Source organism: Entelurus aequoreus, linkage group LG12 (assembly GCF_033978785.1).
Source record: "Entelurus aequoreus isolate RoL-2023_Sb linkage group LG12, RoL_Eaeq_v1.1, whole genome shotgun sequence".
Classification (NCBI taxonomy): domain Eukaryota; kingdom Metazoa; phylum Chordata; class Actinopteri; order Syngnathiformes; family Syngnathidae; genus Entelurus; species Entelurus aequoreus.
In genome coordinates, this window is record NC_084742.1 from 42138145 (window position 1) to 42160907 (window position 22763).

At 40.2% G+C, this 22763-nt stretch overlaps 1 protein-coding gene across 3 annotated transcripts in view; it reads left to right on the forward strand.

The window, feature by feature from the left end:
* svep1 (sushi, von Willebrand factor type A, EGF and pentraxin domain containing 1) overlaps window positions 1–22763 on the forward strand; it is a 141806-nt gene that overhangs the window by 14966 nt on the left and 104077 nt on the right. For all 3 annotated transcript variants that reach the window (XM_062065996.1, XM_062065998.1, XM_062065997.1), the window contains exons 2-3: window positions 21456–21711; window positions 22360–22536. In XM_062065996.1, coding sequence (XP_061921980.1) covers window positions 21456–21711; window positions 22360–22536 — 433 coding nt within the window. The remainder of the gene's footprint in view (window positions 1–21455; window positions 21712–22359; window positions 22537–22763) is intronic.

Consider the following 22763-nt stretch of genomic DNA (forward strand, 5'->3'; position numbering starts at 1 on the left):
TCGAATCGTCCGTCACAAACCGATGTACAACCCTAGCGTTTACTTGTGCAAACAATCACACAAAGTTGGTGTTTTCTTTGTATTTTAGTGAAGTCATGTACAAAAGCGTGCAACAGATAAGCACACATGCTGGACAAACGTAGTATGTGTCACTAGGTGAAAAACATTACTTAAGTACAAAATGAGTCAATACAATCAAGTATCAAATAATTATAATTGCTTAAAATTTAACAATACAAAGTCTCCAATGCAGAACATATTAGAACGTATCCAGTAACAAAAATATCTGCATCATTCAATTTACTAGGTTATGATTGAACATAACCTAATTAATTATTTTGGCCCCACTACTCCACTTTAACACAAAGACAACATAAGTCCATCCCAGGTGCCTATGATTAGGTTAGTGGTTCGCTTTGAGTACCTTGAAGGTAGAAAAGCGCTATACAAGTATAACCCATTTATCATTTCATACCTACCATTGTTATCTGTTTGAGTAATTTCACTTAACCAAACCTTTTGTACCCTGTTTTTTCCTCAGCAAACAGGCTAAGCTGGCATGATGTTATTGTTCAAATGTGACTTTAATGTTAGCTCACATAGCTATGCTAGTGGTGCTAACATTTGGGTCCCCCAGTCCTATACCTTAATGTTACGTTGTTGTATGTGTTTTTAGAGCATCTCTTACATTGGACAAATTTTACTGTATAAATGTGAAAAGTGAATAAAAACGCACAATAGCGCTTCCTGCAGACACACTTTGGCGTGGACGACACACAAAATGTTGTGTTCATAGTAGGACGGACTAAAAGCATTTTTAAATAGTTTGAATTCCAACATCAATGAGTGATTTTGGACAACACACATCTAATACACTGCTGTGGCACCTCTGACACCTATTTGATACTCAAGAAATATATTCTAATATGGCACCTTTTAGGATAAATATATTATCCCCCTGTACGTCAGGAAGTATTGATATTTAAATGGCCCCTTTGAATTCCCCAGTGAGCCTGTATCTGGGGAGGCATGTTGACAGCAAGGTCGGTCGCAGATTTGCAGACTGTGAGGTCAACGAGTTTAAGGGTCACAACAGCCTTTGGATGGATCAAGCTATTCATCAATGTCGGAGCACTCTGCTGCTGCAGACGTTTAAAGATGACCAACAGGAAACGTGTAGCAGCGTAAATCCTTCAGCGTGCATTTGAGCTGCAGGACGGATGATGATGTACGACTTGTTCTTGCTCATCTTAATGGCACAACCCAGTGGTTTGATGAGTTTTCAGGGGCGAGAAGGGAGCTGTAGCGGTTTCACAGTGTGTTGCGGTCTCACTTGTGTAGCCATTTGGATTGGGAGGGGCTTAAGAGCTTCAGTTACCTCAAAAATAATCTATAGTAAACCGCTAGACATGTCACTGTGCCCCATTAATCATTTTCCTGCTGCTGTGGGTGTCTAGGATGTACTAATTAAGCTAAATGCACAACCACTATAACTGCACAAAACCAATTAGTCCCTTGCCAGAAACAAATATCAATACATCTCTTCAGTGTATGCATCTCATAATCCTTTTTTCTGTTTAAAAATGCATATTTCAGACTTAGTACTATACCCACACAACCTGTTCTACACAAATCACACTTACCCAAACTGTCCCGCCCAGTCCACACACACCCTCAACACACACTCCCCGTACTTAAAATAGAGCTCAGCAATCGATGGGCGCCGCTGACGCCAGCCTCGTTCCAACATGCCTTGCATGCGAGGAGCTGATAAACAAAAAAGGCAAAGAGGAGGGAAGCCAGGGAAAGTGTCGAGGAGTGAGACAGCAGTGAGTGGCGGGGTTGGCTTTGAAGAAGAATACTTTGTTGGCGGGGTCGAAGGTCACAAAGGTGCCTGGGTGATCAGGAACTGGCTGTCAGCAGATGCAGTGTCATGTGCTGTCACATTTAATCATGGATGAACTGAAATACTCAAGGATAATACAAAGCTCCTATAGTATTGTATTTTTTTTTACCACTTTTAAACCTAAACACTGGCATAGCTATGTTGGCTACATGCAGCGCTAACAGTACAGTCGCACATTAAAGGGTTCATATTATGATTTTTATTTTCTATATTAAAAACACTTCTCTGTGATCTACATAACATGTAATGGTGGTTCTTTGGTCAAGTTGTTTTCTGAACGTCTCTTCAGGATGCGCCGTTTTGTGGGCGGTCTTATTTACGTGGCTCCATTGCGACAGCGTTTGGTTTACCAATGGTGAAAATTTCACTAATTGGGAAGATTTAAAACAGATCGTTTAGCGCAAGTATGAAGGCAATATTGTTTTGTAAATATCTGCGCAATGCCCCCACAGTTAGATTTTACATTTTCGGGACTTATGCAGATCCAAAATACACAACAGCAGGGATCAATAGGTCAAAGTTGGTTTTGCATGCTAGGACCCCTTTAACAGTAACATTATGCTGTCTTAGACTTAGTCTTAGACTTGGAAAAACTTTAATGATCCACAAAGGAAATTGTTCCACACAGTAGCTCAGTTACAAAGGATGGGAAGGGTAAGGTTGGAAAGGATCTTGCACACAAGGGCACAAAAAGAGGGCGAAAACAAAAGGTATAAAGTAGACTAAAAATGTACCATAGTAGCAACATATTTGTAATATTTACATATTATATATACAGTATATAATATATACTGATATATTATACTATCCATTTTCTACCGCTTGTCCCTTTCGGGTATACTATTATATTATATTATATTATTATATAATACATACAATATACAGTATAACAAATCCCAATTACCATGTGCAATATTACAGCATATTAGCCTATTTGCTGAAAAAAAACTAAATCATCAAACTTACAGCTCCCAAGTCTCTAGCTGACTGACGGACAGTTGGCAGAGTTTTATGGCTGCATTTTAAAATATGTAGTAGAGTAACGGGTCATTAAAAGAACTGACTTAAATACCAAGTTGATACCACACTTGCTGCTGTGTCGATTCTTAGCGTGTGAGTACGGAACATTCAGCGCCTGCGGTCTTAAAAAATTAGCTAGTGTTTCCCATATACTGTATTTATTTATTTGTGGCGTCCTGCTACAAATGCACACGTGGTTCGACAGAATATGACGTAGCAGAAAGGATATGTGTTGCCACTTCAGCAACTTTGGGCCTGATTTACTAAACGTTTGCATTTACTAAAACACGTGCAAACCTGATAGCTTACCAAACATACGCAAAGTGAATTGCGTCTGTTAAGTGAGCAAAATATGACGTGCAATCCATTTTGCCTCTCTGTCCTCATTAATATGCAAAATGTACAGTAATCATTAAAATACCCACAATCCTGGAAGGAGAAAATGCAATTATTATTATTTAGCATGCGCAATGTGATTTATCAACACTCATCAGTGTTTTGCGAGCACTTTTTTGCATTTTATTTAGTACGTGTCAGAAGGATGTGCAAACTGACAGTTGCACACGCGGCTGCAGGGTCAATGCTTGCACTGCACATGATGAACAGGCAGGAATCTTATGTTTGTGTGTCAACATTTTGGAAAAACAGAAATCAAAAATATTAGACATATCGTCTATTCACCAATTTCCTTTTTACAATTTTTAGAGATGTCCGATAATATCGGCCTGCCGATATTATCGGCCGATAAATGCTTTAAAATGTAATATCGGAATTTATCGGTATCGTTTTTATTTTTTATTTTTTAATTTTAATTTTAATTTTTATTAAATCAACATTAAAAACACAACATACACTTACAATTAGTGCACCAACCCAAAAAACCTCCTTCCCCCATTCACACTCATTCACACAAAAGGGTTGTTTCTTTCTGTTATTAAAATTCTGGTTCCTACATTATATATCAATATATATCAATACAGTCTGCAAGGGATACAGTCCGTAAGCACACATGATTGTACGTGCTGCTGGTCCACTAATAGTACTAACCTTTACAGTTAATTTGACTAATTTTCATTAATTACTGGTTTCTATGTAACTGTTTTTATATTGTTTTACTTTCTTTTTTATTCAAGAAAATGTTTTTAATTTATTTATCTTATTTTATTTTATAATTTTTTTTAAAAAGGACCTTATCTTCACCATACCTGGTTGTCCAAATTAGGCATAATAATGTGTTAATTCCAAGACTGTATATATCAGTATCGGTTGATATCGGTATCGGTTGATATCGGTATCGGTAATTAAAGAGTTGGACAATATCGGAATATCGGATATCGGCAAAAAGCCATTATCGGACATCCCTAATAATTTTATATATAGCTGCTGGAAAACTTAAGGGGCGGAATAAATTAATTCCAATTATTCGTTTTGGTGTCTGCTGGCGTTTTTATATTAAAAAAATATAAATATATAATAATAAAGAGGTCTTTCATTGTGCATTTTTTTTTGCATTTGAGTCATTCCAGACGCATGACTGCGCTGGTGATGCGATCGCAGAATAATGTGTCAGTGTGCACATGTTTGTGTTGTCTAGACAGCGATTCAGAAAAAGTGTTACAGATTATAGATGTTGTGAAACAAATTGCACACAGGTAGGAGCATAATAACATGAATGTGCAGAAAATGATCGTCTCCCTGGTAAAAGCCCTGTAGGACACGCACAATCCTCAAGTTTGATAAGGCGGTCCGCACCACTTTTCAACTGCAGACGCAGTCTTAGTAGATCACGCGCAACACGGCCACTAACTGTACACACAATTTTATTTTTGCACACAGTGTCTAGCGCGTGGTATTTGGATCTTAGTAAACCAGGACTAAGTCACGAGTGTAGTAGCGCATTAAAAGTCAAAGAGAGGAGTGTGTTTTACGTTATGCATTAGTGTCTGATTTATTAAGCAGGTGCTAAACAGCGTCTGCAAATTGTGGGAACTATTTTTTTATTTTTTTATTTTTTTATTTTTTTTTATAATGTCCTGCCCAGCTTCTCGGGCAAATCATATAGCAGATGTAGATGCCCATATCGGCTGTTCAGATTTACTTTACAAAAGAGAAGTGTAGGATACTTCTCTTGTTGCCTTACTTGTATTTTGACTTTATTAAATGTATTTATATTATCATTTGGTGCAGCCGGGCCGGAGCAGGAGGGGATAGAAAGAGAGAAAAAGGAAGACAGAGGGGGGAATTGTGGGGACAAGAGGGGGATTAGACAGAGAGACAAAAACAACAACAGCAAACACAACAACAACAACAACAACAACAACAGAGCAACATCAGCAAATACGACATGTACAAATATGATGGTAAAAGTAATAGCAAATAAGCAGTTAGCGAAAATTTAAAAAAAAAATACAGAAATGACAATGAGCATTATTACACTAAAAATGGAGCAATATGAATACCAATAGAAATAGTGCTATTGATAATAAACAATACCAGTACTTTACCTTTATTATCAACAATACAATTGTTCAAATGCAACAATACATATACGTAATGATAACTTGAGATATGAAAGAATGCAGAAAAATGGAGGGGAAGAAAGAGAAGCAACCTACATTAACCTTGTAGATTGTTATAGTAACCATAGGTTAAGCTTTGTCAGTGTGCCATGTGTTATACCCAGTTTACCCTAGGGCAACAACGTTAATGTATGTTTGATGAAACGTGATTATGTGCATGAGTGTATGTGTGCATATGTACTTGTATATGTACAGTATGTGTATGTGTGCTTGTACAGTGAATGTATATGTACAATATGTGTATACAGTATGTGTGTTTGAACAGTGAATGTATATGTACAGTATGTGTAAATGTGTGTTTGTACAGCGAATGTATATGTACAGTATATGTATGTGTGTGTTTGTACAGTGAATGTATGTGTAGTATGTGTATGTGTGTATATGTACAGTATGTGTATATGTATGTTTTTACAGTGAATGTATATGTACAGTATGTGTATACAGTATGTTTGTATAATGAATGTGCGTGTGGATGTACGAACTTTGAGTGTGTAAATATGTACTGTATTTATTTGTATATGTATGTGGGAGCGTAGGTACCTATGTATGTCTGTATGTATGTGTGTGAGTATATGTGAATTTGCATGTACAATACATTTGACTCCCAGTGTGTGCGGGAGCCAGAGTACGGCCCCAGCCTCCCCGAGAACCCATCCCACAAACAGTAGGTGTGGTGCCCAGGGAACCAGGGGCCACCGCCCCCACGCAGCCAAGCCGGACAGCGACAGGAACCCCAGAGCCTGGCCCACCGTGCCGCCCACAAGGGCCAGCAGCAGGCCGCAGACAGACGCACTCGGCAGAGGACAAGGCACGAGAAAAACAGGGGGCAGCCAGACCCCAAGCCAGCGAGAGACCACACCCCACACGGACAGAATGGCGGGACGCCCCGCCCGAGGGGCCCGGAGACCCCCCGCAACCGGACGGGAAGACCGCCCCCGCCCCACCGGCAACAGGGCCCCCACGAGCCCCCCCCCACCCCCGGAGAGCGCGGCGAGGCCAGCCCACGGCCACCCCACCCAAGCCGGCCGCCACAGGACCACCCAGCACGGGGCCACAGGAACCACCCACCCCACCCGCAGGGACCCCAACGAGGAGATGGAACAACCAGCAACCGCCCCGCCGAGTCCCCCCCCCTGAGGTAGGGGTATAAATAAATAAAATAAATAAATACATAATAATAATAATAATAATATTAATAAAATATATTTTTAAAATTTAAAAAAATAAAAAATTTAAAAAATAAATAAATAATTAAATCTATTTATATATAAAAACATTTTAAAAAAATAAATAAATAAATAAATAAAAAAAGAATTAAAAGAAGATCACAGACATGCTGACACACAAGGTCGCTACCCCAACAACTGGCCGACTCGCAGCACCTCGGAATACCCTGCAGCACCAAGCCACCACACTAGACGCAGGGACCAGACCCAGCAGGCCCCAACCAAGATGGGCACCCGGAAGGGATGGACGGCGGGACCCAGGAGCTCCAGACACGCAGTCCGGATGCAGTAGCCTGAGGCGCCGAACCCCACCCGACAGGCAGGCCCAGAACGTACCCCCAGAAATGTACATACATATATATATACATACACATAAACATACACATGTACACATACACACACATACACATACACATACACATATATATACATACATACATACATACATACATACACACACACACACATACACATACATATACACAGTTTGTCAGCCCCGACAACCACCACGCGCGCTGCCACCAGTCACAACATCAGCCACCCCCCTGCACCAGACCCAGCAGCCACGGGCGCCCACACCACAAACAAACGGCAGCAGAAACAGCAGCCACAACACCCCCAGTGGGAACTATTGATGGATGTGTTGCGTGTGATTTACTAACACTGCTTGTGCTATTCATAACATGGCACAGACAGTCTTATTTAAATGAGGGTGTTGTGTGTGCTAACCCCCTGGTTCACCACGTAGATACTCAATCATTTACTGCACATTTAATAATAATAACAATAATAATAATAATACCTGGGATTTATATAGCGCTTTTCTAAGTACCCAAAGTCGCTTTACATGTTAAAAACCCATCATTCATTCACACCTGGTGGTGGTAAGCTACTTTCGTAGCCACAGCTGCCCTGGGGTAGACTGACGGAAGCGTGGCTGCCAATTTGCGCCTACGGCCCCTCCGACCACCACCTATCATTCATTCAACATTCATTCACCGGTGTAAGCGGCACCGGGGGCAAGGGTGAAGTGTCCTGCCCAAGGACACAACGGCATGGTAAGAGGCGGGGAGCGAACCTGCAACCCTCAGGTTTCTGACACGGGCGCTCTACCCACTACGCCATGCTGCCCCTACTTACTGCACATTTATTTTATCATGCGCGTTTTGCTGTGTTTATGGAACAGCAGCAGACATGCACCACTTTTTATGGGCATTTCAGAAACCAGCAGTCCTAATTCCTGCCGTGCACCGACAATGGAAACCACTTTTTTTTCAGGGCACTCACCGGGAACTGGCTGCGGCACTGACCGCAAATGTGAAGAAGAATATGTAAAAAAATTACAAAAATTTTTTTGTATCACATAGAAAATATGTTAATAATACCGTATTTTTCGGAGTATAAGTCGCACCGGGGTATAAGTCGCACCTGCCGAAAATGCATAATAAAGAAGGAAAAAAACATATATAAGTCGCACTGGAGTATACCGGTAAGTTGCACTTTTGGGGGAAATTTATTTGATAAAACCCAACACCAAGAATAGACATTTGAAAGGCAGTTTAAAATAAATAAAGAATAGTGAACAACAGGCTGGATAAGTGTACGTTATATGACGCATAAATAACCAACTGAGAACGTGCTTGGTATGTTAATGTAACATATTATGGTAAGAGTCATTCAAATAACTATAACATATAGAACATGCTATACGTTTACCAAACAATCTGTCACTCCTAATCGCTAAATCCCATGAAATCTTATACGTCTAGTCTCTTACGTGAATGAGCTAAATAATATTATTTGATATTTTACGGTAATGTGTTAATAATTTCACACAGAAGTCTCTCCTGAGTATAAGTCGCACCCCCGGCCAAACTATGAAAAAAAACTGCGACTTATAGTCCGAAAAATACGGTAAATCCCATATATTGTAAAACGAAGCTCATTAAAAAGAACGCCAGCAGACACCAAAACACATCAATTTTTAATTGTTTTAATCAGCCCCTCATGTCACCCAGCAGCTGTAAAGTTGAAAAGGATGTTGCTGAATAGACAACGTCTAATATTTATTTATTTCTAACAGTCCAAATATGTGGAGTGTTGACACTCACGCGAAGGACATAGGGTTCTCTGTCCGTCTTTCTCATAACTGTGTGCATAACTGTCAGTTTGCACATACTTTTCAGACGTGGTAAATAAAACGCCAAATAGTGCTCGCAAAACAGTGATGAGTGTTGATAAATCACATTGCGCGTGCTAAATAATTATATCTGCATCTTTTCCTCCCAGTATTGTGGGTGTTTTAATAATCATCAGCATAGTTTTTGAATATTAATGAAGACAAAGACGCAAAATTAATTGGGTTCTGCTCACTTAACAGACGCAGACCACTTTGCACATGTTTAGTAGATCAGCTTTGTGTGTGCTATCAAGTTTGCACATCTTTTAGTACACGCAAACATTTAGTAAATTTGGCCCTTAATTGGTAATCAAATACAAGCGGTTACCAAAGGCCAAGTATCAGGCTGCAGTGCAATAAACATAGTAGACAATACAGACTTTATAGAAATATATAGAAAAGGAGTTACAGTTTGGCTAAAATAGATTAATAAATAGTTACAATAGCAGATGAAATATTATGTTGGCTTTCACAACCAGTCCAGTTAGATCATGTCAGATCATGTCCTTGGTATGTGGTAGGGGATATATTTGGTGAGAGGGCAAAGTCTGTTTACCTGTCTCACAGCCTGTAGGAAAAAAATGTTTTCAGTTTCCTGCTGGTCCTGCTGCTCCTGTATCCTGTATCCCAGATGGTAAAAGGGAGAAGATGTAGTGGGGGGATGATGGGGCCCCTTGATGATGGAGATGGCTCTGCGGATGCAGCGCTGCTCGTACATCTACGTCAGGGAGGGGAGTGTGGCACCTGCAGTTTTGCTCGTCGTCAAAAGATTAGTTGTTATATATATATATTTTCTTTACCTTTTTATCAGCCTCTGTCATTACAAATAACATGATGACATCATGCCGCCGCCATATGGAGTTAATCAGGGACAACATTTGGATTTCACAAGTGGGTCGGACACAAATGGCTTGCGTACATGGGGTGTGGCTTGAAGGGATTTTTGTAGTAATTCCTACCCCCTCCAAAGACATGCACCTGAGGATAGGTTGATTGGCAACACTAAATTGGCCCTAGTGTGTGAATGTGAGTGTGAATGTTGTCTGTCTATCTGTGTTGGCCCTGCGAGGAGGTGGCGACTTGTCCAGGGTGTACCGCCCGTGTGCAGCTGGGATAGGTAGAAAATAGATGGAGGGATGGATGAATGGGATACAAACGTTTCATATTTGTTTTAAATAAAAAAATAACTGAATGAAACAAATAACTTTATTTTGTTTTTTCAAGATTGCATTTTGATTTAATTTAATGTTTACCTTGCATGTCCAGGCTAGGAATCAGTCCATGTCCACAGAAACAAAAGACTGATACTTAAGCGCTACCAGGAATCGCGAGCACTTGACTCCTCATTTGGATTTTTTTATTCATCTTATTTGTTCGTGATTCATTATTGTTTTGTGAAGGCCAACTCGCTCTTATTTCTCATCTGACTGCTGATTGGTCAGCTGCTGCGTGCTGTCAATCATTGTCATGTTATCAAGAAGGCAGCCCCTAAAAAGCCAATCAAAGAGTTTTTCAGAAGTCTAAACGGACAATCTTCAGCTTTTCGTTTTCTACCTGGTGCTTGTGTTTGACTTCCATCCCATCCATTTTCTACCGCTTGTCCCTCTCGGGTTCGCTCTCAGCTGCATTCGGGCGGAAGTTTCCAGAAGAGCATCCCCCCAATTTACATCCATGGAGACAATATTAAGAAAAATAATATTTGTTTTATATATTTGAAGGCTCCATGCCACTGCTGTTCATTTTTGAACGTAAAATATTGTCGTTATTTATGACCATATTTATAAGCAAAGTATAGATATGCAGTAGTAGTACTACTGTTCTCTTAAACCACTAACCAAAGGTGTTCTTGTTATATTTTTGGTTTGAGCAAGTTGCAAACATCCATTTTAAATTTTGTGGGAAAACAATTTTAAAGCACAGCAATATTGAATACAATATAATACATAAATATTGAAACAGTTTTCATAAAGTAGTGAATTTAAAAGTATTATAGGATCTTTTTTTTTTTGTCTTGGTATTGAATTAAGTTTCTAGAATTGTGGAAATTTCCAGGTATTGGTATTGGCTAACACAGATAGACAGACAACATTCACACTCACATTCACACACTAGGGCCAATTTAGTGTTGGCAGTCAACCCGATATTTGTATTGGCAGACTAAATACCAATTTCTTTTGCAGAAGTATTAGAAACATTTTTAACGACATGTTGAGGTTTCCCTTGTCAATTAGATTGCTGCATGTGTGTTAAGCCATACAATTTGCTTGTATTATCTGCTTTCTGTGTACTTTACCCACTGATCAAACATGATTGATACCTCTGCTCCTGACTTCACCCTTAATGTCCAAATGTAATTACTTTACGATGTGTTGGCAACAATTTCCACTCAACTTGATATTCATCTCTTAGAAGCCATTTCCAAAGGACACCACAGCTTGCAGATATCATTATTGTGAATACAAGCTGATTCAACAGTAAATTTAGGTGATTCCCAGCTTGTCTTGCATAGCAACTCAAAACACTCCCCAAACTTGTGTGAATTTGTTAGATTTATTCCACCAATGGAAGCAGGTTGCAGGAGAATCAGGAGTTTGAAACAATGCCGTTACAGGGGCATCATGCCGTCTCTCTAGTTCCGGGCCATGTTGAATAGAGACGAATGATGTGAGCTGTAGAACGCACTTCCACAGATAAGAGCGTGTACAGTTTCACAGAGGCAATGTCCAAATCATGTGCTGCTCATTAGCACCTTGAAGACACTTCAGCACAGTTTTGGGTCCAAAAACTTACTCAGCATTACCTCATGGGTGTTACAAATGCCTTTTAAAAGTCAGTAGTGCACTGGATATTGATTGATACTGATTAAAAAAACTTCAATATATGAGATCAGTCAGCAGCTTTCTCTCTCTGCTCCAGCCAAGATGACCTCTCCCCCTTGGCATTCCACTGTGGAATAATCCAGACTTTTCCCACTCTCTCTTCCCTCTACGACTAAAACTGTCAAGCTCGCTTACCCCGGAGAAACCGCTCCATGCCCATTCCAGCGTGCGCGCCAATCAGTGTACCACTCCTCCTTCTGGGGTTTAGCTTTGACTCCTCTCAATGTGTTGGTCAAAAGCACAAAGTGCTTATTGTTGTTCTTCTTACCAACCAAGCCAAGAGCAATCTAGCCTGTCAAAAAGAAGCTCTCTCGCTTCCGAGTGAAGAATGATGACCGTCGCAACTAAATTTAACTTTTTTTGTATCTGTGGAATGTGTGCTTTTGGAAAGGTTTTTGGAAAAAGGATAAAAAAGACCAATCCATAAAAGTAATATTACACCTATTAATGTGAATCCAAAACCTCTGATGTTGGATGTATGCTGGCCTTGTAAATAATTAATCATTGATTGATTGCATTTTAATTGAACAATATTTGAAATTTTTTGAACAAAGGTCCTGGGTTCGATCCCCGGGCTCAAGGTCTTTCTGTGTGGAGTTTGCATGTTCTCCCTGCGACTGCGTGGTCCCTCCGGGTAGTTCGGCTTCCTCCCACCTCCAAAGACTTGTACCTGGAGGTAGGTTGATTGGCAACACTAAATTGGCCCTCATGTGTGAATGTGAGTGTGAATGTTGTCTGTCTATCTGTGTTGGCCCTGCGATGAGGTGGCGACTTGTCCAGGGTGTACCTGCCCAAATGCAGCTGAGATAGGCTACAGCACCCCCCGCGACTCCGAAAGGGACAAGCGGTAGAAAATGGATGGATGGATAGATGAATTAACATTTTGTGGTTGACGATTAAATCAATTTAGAACAGACTAGTATGTGTTCTGAAATGACAAAATTCTGTCAAAATATTACATTTTCCATCAGTTCTACAACATTCACAAAACAATGACAAGGAGTTTGATTTTGAGCTGCATTTTGATTTGACAATATCTACAAGGCTTTAACTCACACATTCAAGTTGGCGTCACTCATCCTCTTTGTCACGTCGAGTGCTTTCAGAGTTTTAAAACGATTTCTCCGGCGATTATAAATATGTGTTACTTAAAGGCTTACTGAAACCCACTACTACCGACCACGCAGTCTGATAGTTTATATATCAATGATGAAATCTTAACATTGCAACACATGCCAATACGGCCGGGTTAACTTATAAAGTACAATTTTAAATTTCCCGGGAAATATCCGGCTGAAAACGTCTCGGTATGATGACGTTTGCGCGTGACGTCACTTATTGTGCGGAAGTATTGGGACACCATTGTGTCCCAATACAAACAGCGTCTGTTTCCATCGCAAAATTCCACAGTATTCTGGACATCTGTGTTGGTGAATCTTTTGCAATTTGTTTAATGGACAATGAAGACAGCAAAAAAGAAAGCTGTAGGTGGGATCGGTGTATTAGCGGCTGGCCACAGCAACACAACCAGGAGGACTTTGAGTTGGATAGCAGACGCGCTACCGTGAGTACGCAGCTTTCTTCCAAACATTTGATCGCTTGCCCGTCTGTGCGTGCCGCTATGTGCATGTCACGTACGTAACTTTGGGGAAATATATGTGCTGTATGAACTTTGCGGAAGTGAACGGTACTTTGGGCTGTGGGATTGAGTGTGTTGTGCGGGTGTTTGAGTTGTATTGGTGGGTTATATGGACGCGAGGGGGGAGGTGTTTGTTATGCGAATTAATTTGTGGCATATTAAATATAAGCCTGGTTGTGTTGTGGCTAATAGAGTATATATATGTCTTGTGTTTATTTACTGTTTTAGTCATTCCCAGCTGAATATCAGGTCCCACCCGCCTCTCACAGCATCTTCCCTATCTGAATCGCTTCCACTGCCCTCTAATCCTTCACTTTCACTTTCCTCATCCACAAATCATTCATCCTCGCTCAAATTAATGGGGTAATCGTCACTTTCTCGGTCCAAATCGCTCACGCTGCTGGCGTCCATGATTGAAAACAATGTGCAGATGTGAGGAGCTCTTCAACCTGTGACGTCACGCTACTTCCGGTACAGGCAAGGCTTTTTTTATCAGCGACCAAAAGTTGCGAACTTTATCGTCGATGTTCTCTACTAAATCCTTTCAGCAAAAATATGGCAATATCGCGAAATGATCAAGTATGACACATAGAATGGACCTGCTATCCCCGTTTAAATAAGAAAATCTCATTTCAGTAGGCCTTTAAATTGCTGTCTTCTGTCCAATGGAAGGCTGACTGTCGACTAGGGTCATGCTCACCGCAACGTTATGTTATGTTACCAATTTGCCAATACATATTACATATGCTCTCCTGCATGCTTATTTCAAGAAAAAAAAGTTGTTAGCCTAACTGGCGCAATGACGTCACTAACGCATCGTGTACATTATTGTTTAACTTGTAGGATGAGGCGTATGCTGGTTTACTTAAAATATTGTTAACATGATATTTTTGAGTAATTCATTGTAATGAAAGTGATCAAGTCCTGGCTTGATTGTGGCACATGGTTTCGAATGAAGGAAGGGAAATGTAGTAGTCAAGTAGTGGTGTAATGGTACATGTACGTACATGCATGTCTGCATTTGGCATCCAGCGACGCTGCCATGCATAAGTAGATCTTTGAGAAGCAGCTGGTCCACTTTGGCAGTACAGTCAAAAAGGTGTGGAAAGGCTGCCAAGTTGGGGAAAAAAAACACTTTTGAAGTCATGAAAGCATAAAATATGTCGAGGTTAATTAGCTACTGCTAATCCTTGCAGGCCTGTAGTTTTGCTATCAGCGTTACTTTGACACATACCATCGTCGCAAACACTCCCATCACTTCTTATCTCTCACTTGGACTCCCACTATCATTGCCAACAAGGGTTAGACCCATGCATCATTTAAAGAAAAGCAAAAAATACTACATTCAATCACACTATCCGTCTAATACAGTGTTTCTGTCTTCTTTTCATCACTATTCTTCTCTAAACTAAACTTTTGGCCAAAGGCGGTCGTAAACAAATGTTCTGCAGGGGTGGAAAAAAGGGCCAGTGTTTAACCAGAGAGGCACATTAAAACAAGGAAACAAACTATATTTTAAGAATAGACAGTAATACCTCAATTTATGAGCTTAATTGATTCTTTTCTTAAAGGCCTACTGAAATGAATTTTTTTTATTTAAACGGGGATAGCAGATCCATTCTATGTGTCATACTTGATCATTTCGCGATATTGCCATATTTTTGCGGAAATGAGTATGTAGAGAACATCGACGTTAAGTTGCAACTTTTGGTCGCTGATAAAAAAAGCCTTGCCTGTACCGGAAGTAGCGTGATGTCGCAGGTTGAAAGGCTCCTCACATTTCCCCATTGTTTTCAATACAGCGAGAGCGATTCGGACCGAGAAAGCGACGATTACCCCATTAATTTGAGCGAGGATGAAAGATTTGTGGATGAGGTACGTTAGAGTGAAGGACTAGAGTGCAGTGCAGGACGTATCTTTTTTCGCTCAGACCGTAACTTAGGTACAAGGGTTCATTGGATTCCACACTTTCTTCTTTTTCTATTGTGGATCACAGATTTGTATTTTAAACCACCTCGGATACTATATCCTCTTGAAAATGAGAGTCGAGAACGCGAAATGGACATTCACAGTGACTTTTATCTCCACGACAATACATCGGCGAAACACTTCAGCTACGGAGCTAACGTGATAGCATCGGGCTTAACTGCATATAGAAACAAAAGAAATAAGCCCCTGACTGGAAGGATAGACAGAAAATCAACAATACTATTAAACCCTGGACCTGTAACAACACGGTTAATGCTTTCCAGCCTGGCGAAGCTTAACAATGCTGTTGCTAACGACGTCATTGAAGCTAACTTAGCTGTGGGACCTCACCGAGCTATGCTAAAAACATTAGCTATCCACCTACGCCAGCCCTCATCTGCTCATCAACACCCGTATTCACCTGCGTTCCTGCGATCGACGGTGCGACGAAGGACTTTACCCGATCACCGATGCGGTCGGCGGCTAGCGTCGGATAGCGCGTCTGCTATCCAAGTCAAAGTCCTCCTGCTTGTGTTGCTGCAGCCACTCGCTAATACACCGATCCCACCTACAGCTTTCTTCTTTGCAGTCTTCATTGTTCATTAAACAAATTGCAAAAGATTCACCAACACAGATGTCCAGAATACTGTGGAATTTTGCGATGAAAACAGAGCTTTTTGTATTGAATACAATGGTGTCTGAATACTTCCGTTTCAACCATTGACGTCACGCGCAAACGTCATCATATCTAGACGTTTTCAACCGGAAGTTCCCCGGGGAATTTAAAATTGCACTTTATAAGTTAACCCGGCCGTATTGGCATGTGTTGCAATGTTAAGATTTCATCATTGATGTATAAACTATCAGACTGCGTGGTTGGTAGTAGTGGGTTTCAGTAGGCCTTTAACTGAAAACACTTGTATCTCAAATCGTCTTCTGTTGAAATGAATGGAAAACAATTTAACTGATGCTTGCCTGCTGCCAAACACCACAATTTTAACATGTAACAAACCTTCTAAAAAGAAAAACATGCTTTTAGATAATGAATATTGTATGAAAAACAATGTAAAATAATGTACTACAAAAAAACATTAGTTTTATGAAAGAATGTAATATTAATGTGTAGCATTTACCTTATAGAGTAGAATTTGACGGTATCTCATTCTACTTGCTTTTCCATCAAAGACACTATTAGCAGCTTTTCCATATTTTCATGGATTAATGTCCACCGTAATTTTTGGCCTTTCTTTCTTACGTCCCAATCAACATGGAATTGATCGCTAATGTCTTTTAGCTGGGAACGCAGAGGACACGCCCCCTTTTAAATATGTAAATCATATTGAAATTAGCCATGTGCCTGATATCTGGGCACTCTGGCCAATCACAATTCAGTGTGAGTCAGTAGGAGGTGCTTCTTTCTTGTGCTTCAAGCGAAAGAATGAGGGATGAGATTGAGAGCCTGTCAATGCTGTATGCTCTGAGAACCCCCAACATACCCACCAAAAAATAAATGGTTGGACGTCAGGAAAAAGGTGTAGAAGAAGATGGATGTGCATGGAGAAAACAAATGAGCGCACCAGAGACAAAGTTGTGCTGCACCCCGTCTGAAAAGATTGTCACTGCAATGTATGTAAAACTTTAGCAGAGGTGGGTGACTCTGATTAAGCCCAACACAAATATAATTATTGTAACTTACAACAAAATGTGTTCATACAGTAGCCTGCTCGCGGCCAGATTAGCGTTTCAAGTGAAAATTATGTAATATTTGGTTTGCAATGCCAACATACAAAAAGGGATATGAAAGTCTCTGACACTTGTTTGATTACTCAATGTATTATTAAAACATAGCAGAGCTACTTGACATTCCTCCACGGTCTTTGGTGCCATGTTGCTGCAACCACTGGCGGCTGCAACGATCCGCCAGACTGGCAAAGTTGGTGCTGGAGTCACAGAAAAACATTGTGACAGCAATAGGTCATCCTCACAAATAATTGTGTGTCCTTGCCTCGATCATTTTACATTGTTGAACTCAAATGTTGGCAAAGCCCGAACAGTCTATAGAAATGTGCGTACGTGATGCATGAAGTTGGCATGAGGCACCGCAGATTTTCATGTCAAGGTGATACATCTCAACAAACATGAGGCCCCAGATGTTTTGGGCAGATCTTAAAGGGTTAACTGTGGCATTAGCTTCGCCAACTAATGGCGGGTATGCTTGTAACTCAAATTTTTGCTTGCAACTTAAAAGATAACAACTAGCCGAGACATAGTGTTTATCTCAAAACACTCGCTGGGGGACTCTTAAGTTGAGGTACTACTATACGGTAAACTTTAATTTACTTTAAATCATACAAATATTTATTGAACAAAACTCCAGGGTACAACAATGTGCATTTCCTATTCATGAAAGCACCAATACGTAATATACTGTAGTTGGGTCCACATTTGATTTGTGTATGTCAAGACTTTGTAGTTGTCAGAGTACAGTAGCTTTTTGATTTGAGTAGGTCAAGACTTTGTAGTTCTCAGAGTACAGTAGCTTTTTTCCCCCAGTTTCTAAAACAATGTCTTGAAACAAAAACAGTGTCAGGGTCATTTGGTGTGCCAAAATGTCTACATGCATAGCAAAAGAGTCCATCATGACAGAATATTCAATCCAGAAGGTTACACTGTCTTCTGTCTTCCATCAATGGGGATGGAATTATATGCAACTTGGGCTGTACTGGAACAGGGTTCTTGGACTTGCTGTGCTACAGCAACTAACAAAACACTGCTCACAAAGGTTCATTATGTCTTCTTATTCAAATGTTCTTGTAATCAGACCATATTTTTGGTATAGATAGGTAAGGATTCCATCTAATATACCGAATTTATGGTCTGATTACAAGAACATTTTGAAAAGTAACAAAACACTCCCTTTAAACTAGGGATGGATATCTTTGGGCACCTCATGATTCGATTACGATTACGATGCAGGAGCCCCGATTCGATTGAAAATCGATTATTGATGCAACTTTAATTCATGTGTGATGCAGTTTTACATTTCTTTTCGTTTCACTAAATACGCATTTATCATCTGCAACTTTAAAAAACAATCCATTTGGAATAAGAAAGAGTTAAATTACTTCACACATTTATAACATTAATGCTAATGTGTGCAAAACTGGAACATAACAGCCTTATAATAAAGAAGCTGGTCGAATCTCTCGGTTAGGTGACTTGCTGCCGTCAACCAAATTTTAGAACTGTTCGCATTACTTTATTTACAATAAATAAATCGATTATCGATTATTGACGTTTACTAATCGATTTTATAATCGTCTATGTCCGAATTGCAATGTATCTAAAAATCAATTATTTCCCACACCTCTACTTTAAACCTATTTTTAGGTTATTGGCTACCGGAAGAAATATTTGTGTAAAAGTGTAAAATAAAAGTCACAAATAAATGTGCAAGCAATGGCTGGTTTCATTTACCATTATGTTGACAACCACCTATGTCAGTCGGTCAGTACTGAGACTGTCGACATAAACGGTTTCCACTGTAGTAACTTTTAAGATAAGAAAATATTGACAAGGTCACTCAAAAATTGCCACCCATCCATCCATCCAGTTCATGCTACTGAAATGTGAGTCAACACAAAACGAGCAAGACAAATAGAAATGCAATTGTGTTCACCCAGACGACCATATTAAGTAACACCGGTTATGGTACAAAGCCTCCTTCTCTCCTCATATTCCACACTTGCTTGCTGCCTTGCTTCATGGCCTCTGTAATTACTCTCCTGCCAGACGCGCTTGATGTTTGGCCAATTAGACAATAAAGACCAGAGCTTTTCTTTCCTTCACCCCGTCACACCCTTTTGTCCTCTTTTCTCATGATCTCTTTGGACCCAGAAGACAGAGAATTCTCTCTTCTTTCATCCCTCTATTTAGTACAAATGACCTTTCTGGCAGCTACCATAACAATCTGCTCTTTTAATGATCAGACTTTTTTTTCCATTGTCCTCTTTTAAACTAAACAGATAAGAAAAACAATACGATTTTCTGATCCTCCTCCCCCCTGAAAATAAAGATCTGTCTAATTGTATGTGGTGGATGGTAAAAAACAGCTAAAATTACTTTGGGAACAGTATCTGGGGGCGGACACGGTGCTCGCTCAGTCTGCCCACTGTTTTTTGGTGGTTTTAGACCACTGGCTAGCAGCTGGCTTGTCTGTCGGAGAAATCATTACAGTTTTAAGCCATTCTCTCATTTTCTCCCGCTCCTGCTGAGGTAGGCTTTCGTCGAAGCTTACAATTGAGGGTTGTGGTCATGTGTGATGTTCGTCAATATTCACTTTAGCCCTATCGCTAAACCGATGTGCTCTGTGATTATATACAGTCTAGAAAGGAGATTTGGAGCACCACCTATAGGTTGTACTCAAAATGCTTTGGAAGCAATGCAACCATACATTTAAAACATCCATCCATTTTCTACCGCTTGTCCCTCTCAGTCGCAGTTATCCTCAAATGTTATAATCATAGCCGAAGATTTGCTTTATGGCAGTCATGTTTGTTTTCAACCAATTTTGCTCAACATTTTTGGACCCTTTTAATCAACCAATCCCAAAAATTATGTGCAGCCTAGCAATTTTGCCCAATCTTTGCAATTTCTTAGCACCTTTTGGCCAATTGTCAACATTTTCGCCATTCAAATTTATCTCAGCAGAACTCTAAAGTAATGCAAACGTCCAACCAATTCAATTCAATTTTGCTGCAAACTTTTGAAAATGCTGCAGTGAAATCAGGCATCTAATGCGACAACAATCACACAAAAAAGCCCGCAAAATCCTGGAGGGACTGATTATTACACAGTTGTCTCTTGTTTGATTATTATCATTGTTTTCCAACAAACTGATGGCAAATTGGCTTTGGATTCAGAAGTCAAAGTGACAACCAGATATTTTAGTTCAACTAGTGTAAAATTTAATATGAAAAAGGTTTCAAGAACAAAAAAAGCTTGGAATAGCTTGTTGTATCAAATAATGTCGAGCTAAGAACTGCATTTGCCTGAATTAAAAAAAATTCTGTCAAAATTGAAATAAATTAATCAAGAAACATGATATGCCTTATCGACACACAGTGTACCCAGGCTTTTGCGGGCCACATTAAATTATGTGGTAGGATAGTTTTGGCCCCCCGGGCCTTGTGTTTGACACCTGTAAACTAAAGTTAAAGTGAGTGTATTGTTGAACAGTATAAGAAATTTCAAGTGATGTATATGTCAGAAAAACTATATACCTAACACCAACACAGTAGATGTGCATGTTTGACAAATTGTCATTCTTTTGGTTTACGAGTAGAAGAAGAGTACCGTATTTTTCGGACTATGAGTCACAGTTTTTTTCATAGTTTGGCCGGGGGTACGACTTATACTCAGGAGCGACTTATGTTTGAAATTATTAACACATTACCGTAAAATATCAAATAAAATGATTTAGCTCATTCACGTAAGAGACTAGACGTATAAGATTTCATGGGATTTAGCGATTAGGAGTGACAGATTGTTTGGTAAACGTATAGCATGTTCTATATGTTATAGTTATTTGAATGACTCTTACCATAATATGTTACGTTAATATACCAGGCACGTTCTCAGTTCGTTATTTATGCCTCATATAACGTACACTTATTCAGCCTGTTGTTCCATCCATCCATCCATTTTCTACCGCTTATTCCCTTCGGGGTCGCGGGGGGCGCTGGAGCCTATCTCAGCTACAATCGAGCGGAAGGCGGGGTACACCCTGTTCACTATTCTTTATTTATTTTAAATTGCCTTTCAAATGTCTATTCTTGGTGTTGGGTTTTATCAAATAAATTTCCCCAAAAAATGCATGCGACTTATACTCCAGTGCGATTTATATATTTATTTTTCCTTCTTTATTATGCATTTTCGGCCGGTGCGACTTATACTCCGGAGCGATTTATACTCCGAAAAATACAGTAAACGAAATTTGTGTATGAAAAAAAGAATTAAGTATTCTAATGTGTGTGTATTTCCTTTTTTGCATACTTAAGCAAATCCTGCGTCATTCCCGCGCAAATGCCAGCAAGGTCATCTTTCTGATCACCGACGGCTACTCAAACGGCGGAGATCCTCGCCCGGTTGCGGCGGCTTTGAGGGAGCGCGGTGTGGAGATCTTCACGCTGGGCATCTGGCAGGGGAACATCCGAGAGCTGCACGATATGGCCTCACAGCCCAAAGACCAGCATTGCTACTTGGTGCACAACTTTGCCGAGTTTGAAGCACTGGCTCGCCGAGCATTGCACGAAGGTAAGATGATTTATCAAGATTTAAGCAAGATGATTTTGGAGTGTCCAAAAAATGTTTCCATATTTTTATGGAAGGATTCTGAGGATGATCTAACCATCAAGTTTAAAAAAAACACATCTGTTAACCAACTTGACAGACTTTGGGACATATCGGATTGCACCCCTTTTTCCTAATACTGTACTTCTTTAAGTCTGTAAGAGCACATCATGCATCACACTTTAGAAGCTGTGGTGCCACATCTTCATCACATTTCAACACTTCAATCAGAATATAAAACATTCCATTTGAAATTTGACAATGTCAGATGGTAAATTGTGCCAGCAGCCATTGAAGCCCCCCACCCTGCATCACGCGCATTCAAAATTACACACAAAATTAAGTGGGACTTCCCATGATTTCGTCCAAATATCACTAATAGATAATAATAGGGGCGAGTTGTAAATCATGCACACGTTCTTGCAGGATGTCGGAAAACCCAGACTGGGGGAGAAGCTGCAGTAAAGATCAGAGACAGTCTCGGATAAGGCCGTGAGAACGCCACTAGTATCAGCTCCGTCTCTTCTCTCTTTGTCGGCCAGGAAGAGTCCTCAAAGCAAGCAGGTTTTTTTATGTTTAAAGCATGAACCATATCCACTCCTGTGTCCTCAGATCTCCCCACAGGCCTGTACATCCAGGAGGACCTGTCCCGCTGCTCCTCCTTGTGTGAAGCCGGCCGGGAATGCTGCGACGTGATGGCCAGCTGCAAGTGCGGAACACACACAGGACAGTACGACTGCATCTGTGAGAAGGGATACTATGGAAAGGGTCTGCAGCATGAGTGCACAGGTAGGACACTTGGACAGACATTTTTGGTATTTAAAGATCCCATATTATAGTATTTTACTACAATTTTAAATACGTGTGAGAGGTTCCACAATAGTCAAACGTTGATGCTGGAACACATTAAAATTGCCTTTAGTAAGAGCACTCTGTTTTTGTGTTTGTCCACACCTCTCTCCAACAGAATGTGTGGAAGCAATAGTGTGCACTTTATCAACTTTTTTCATTTGCAC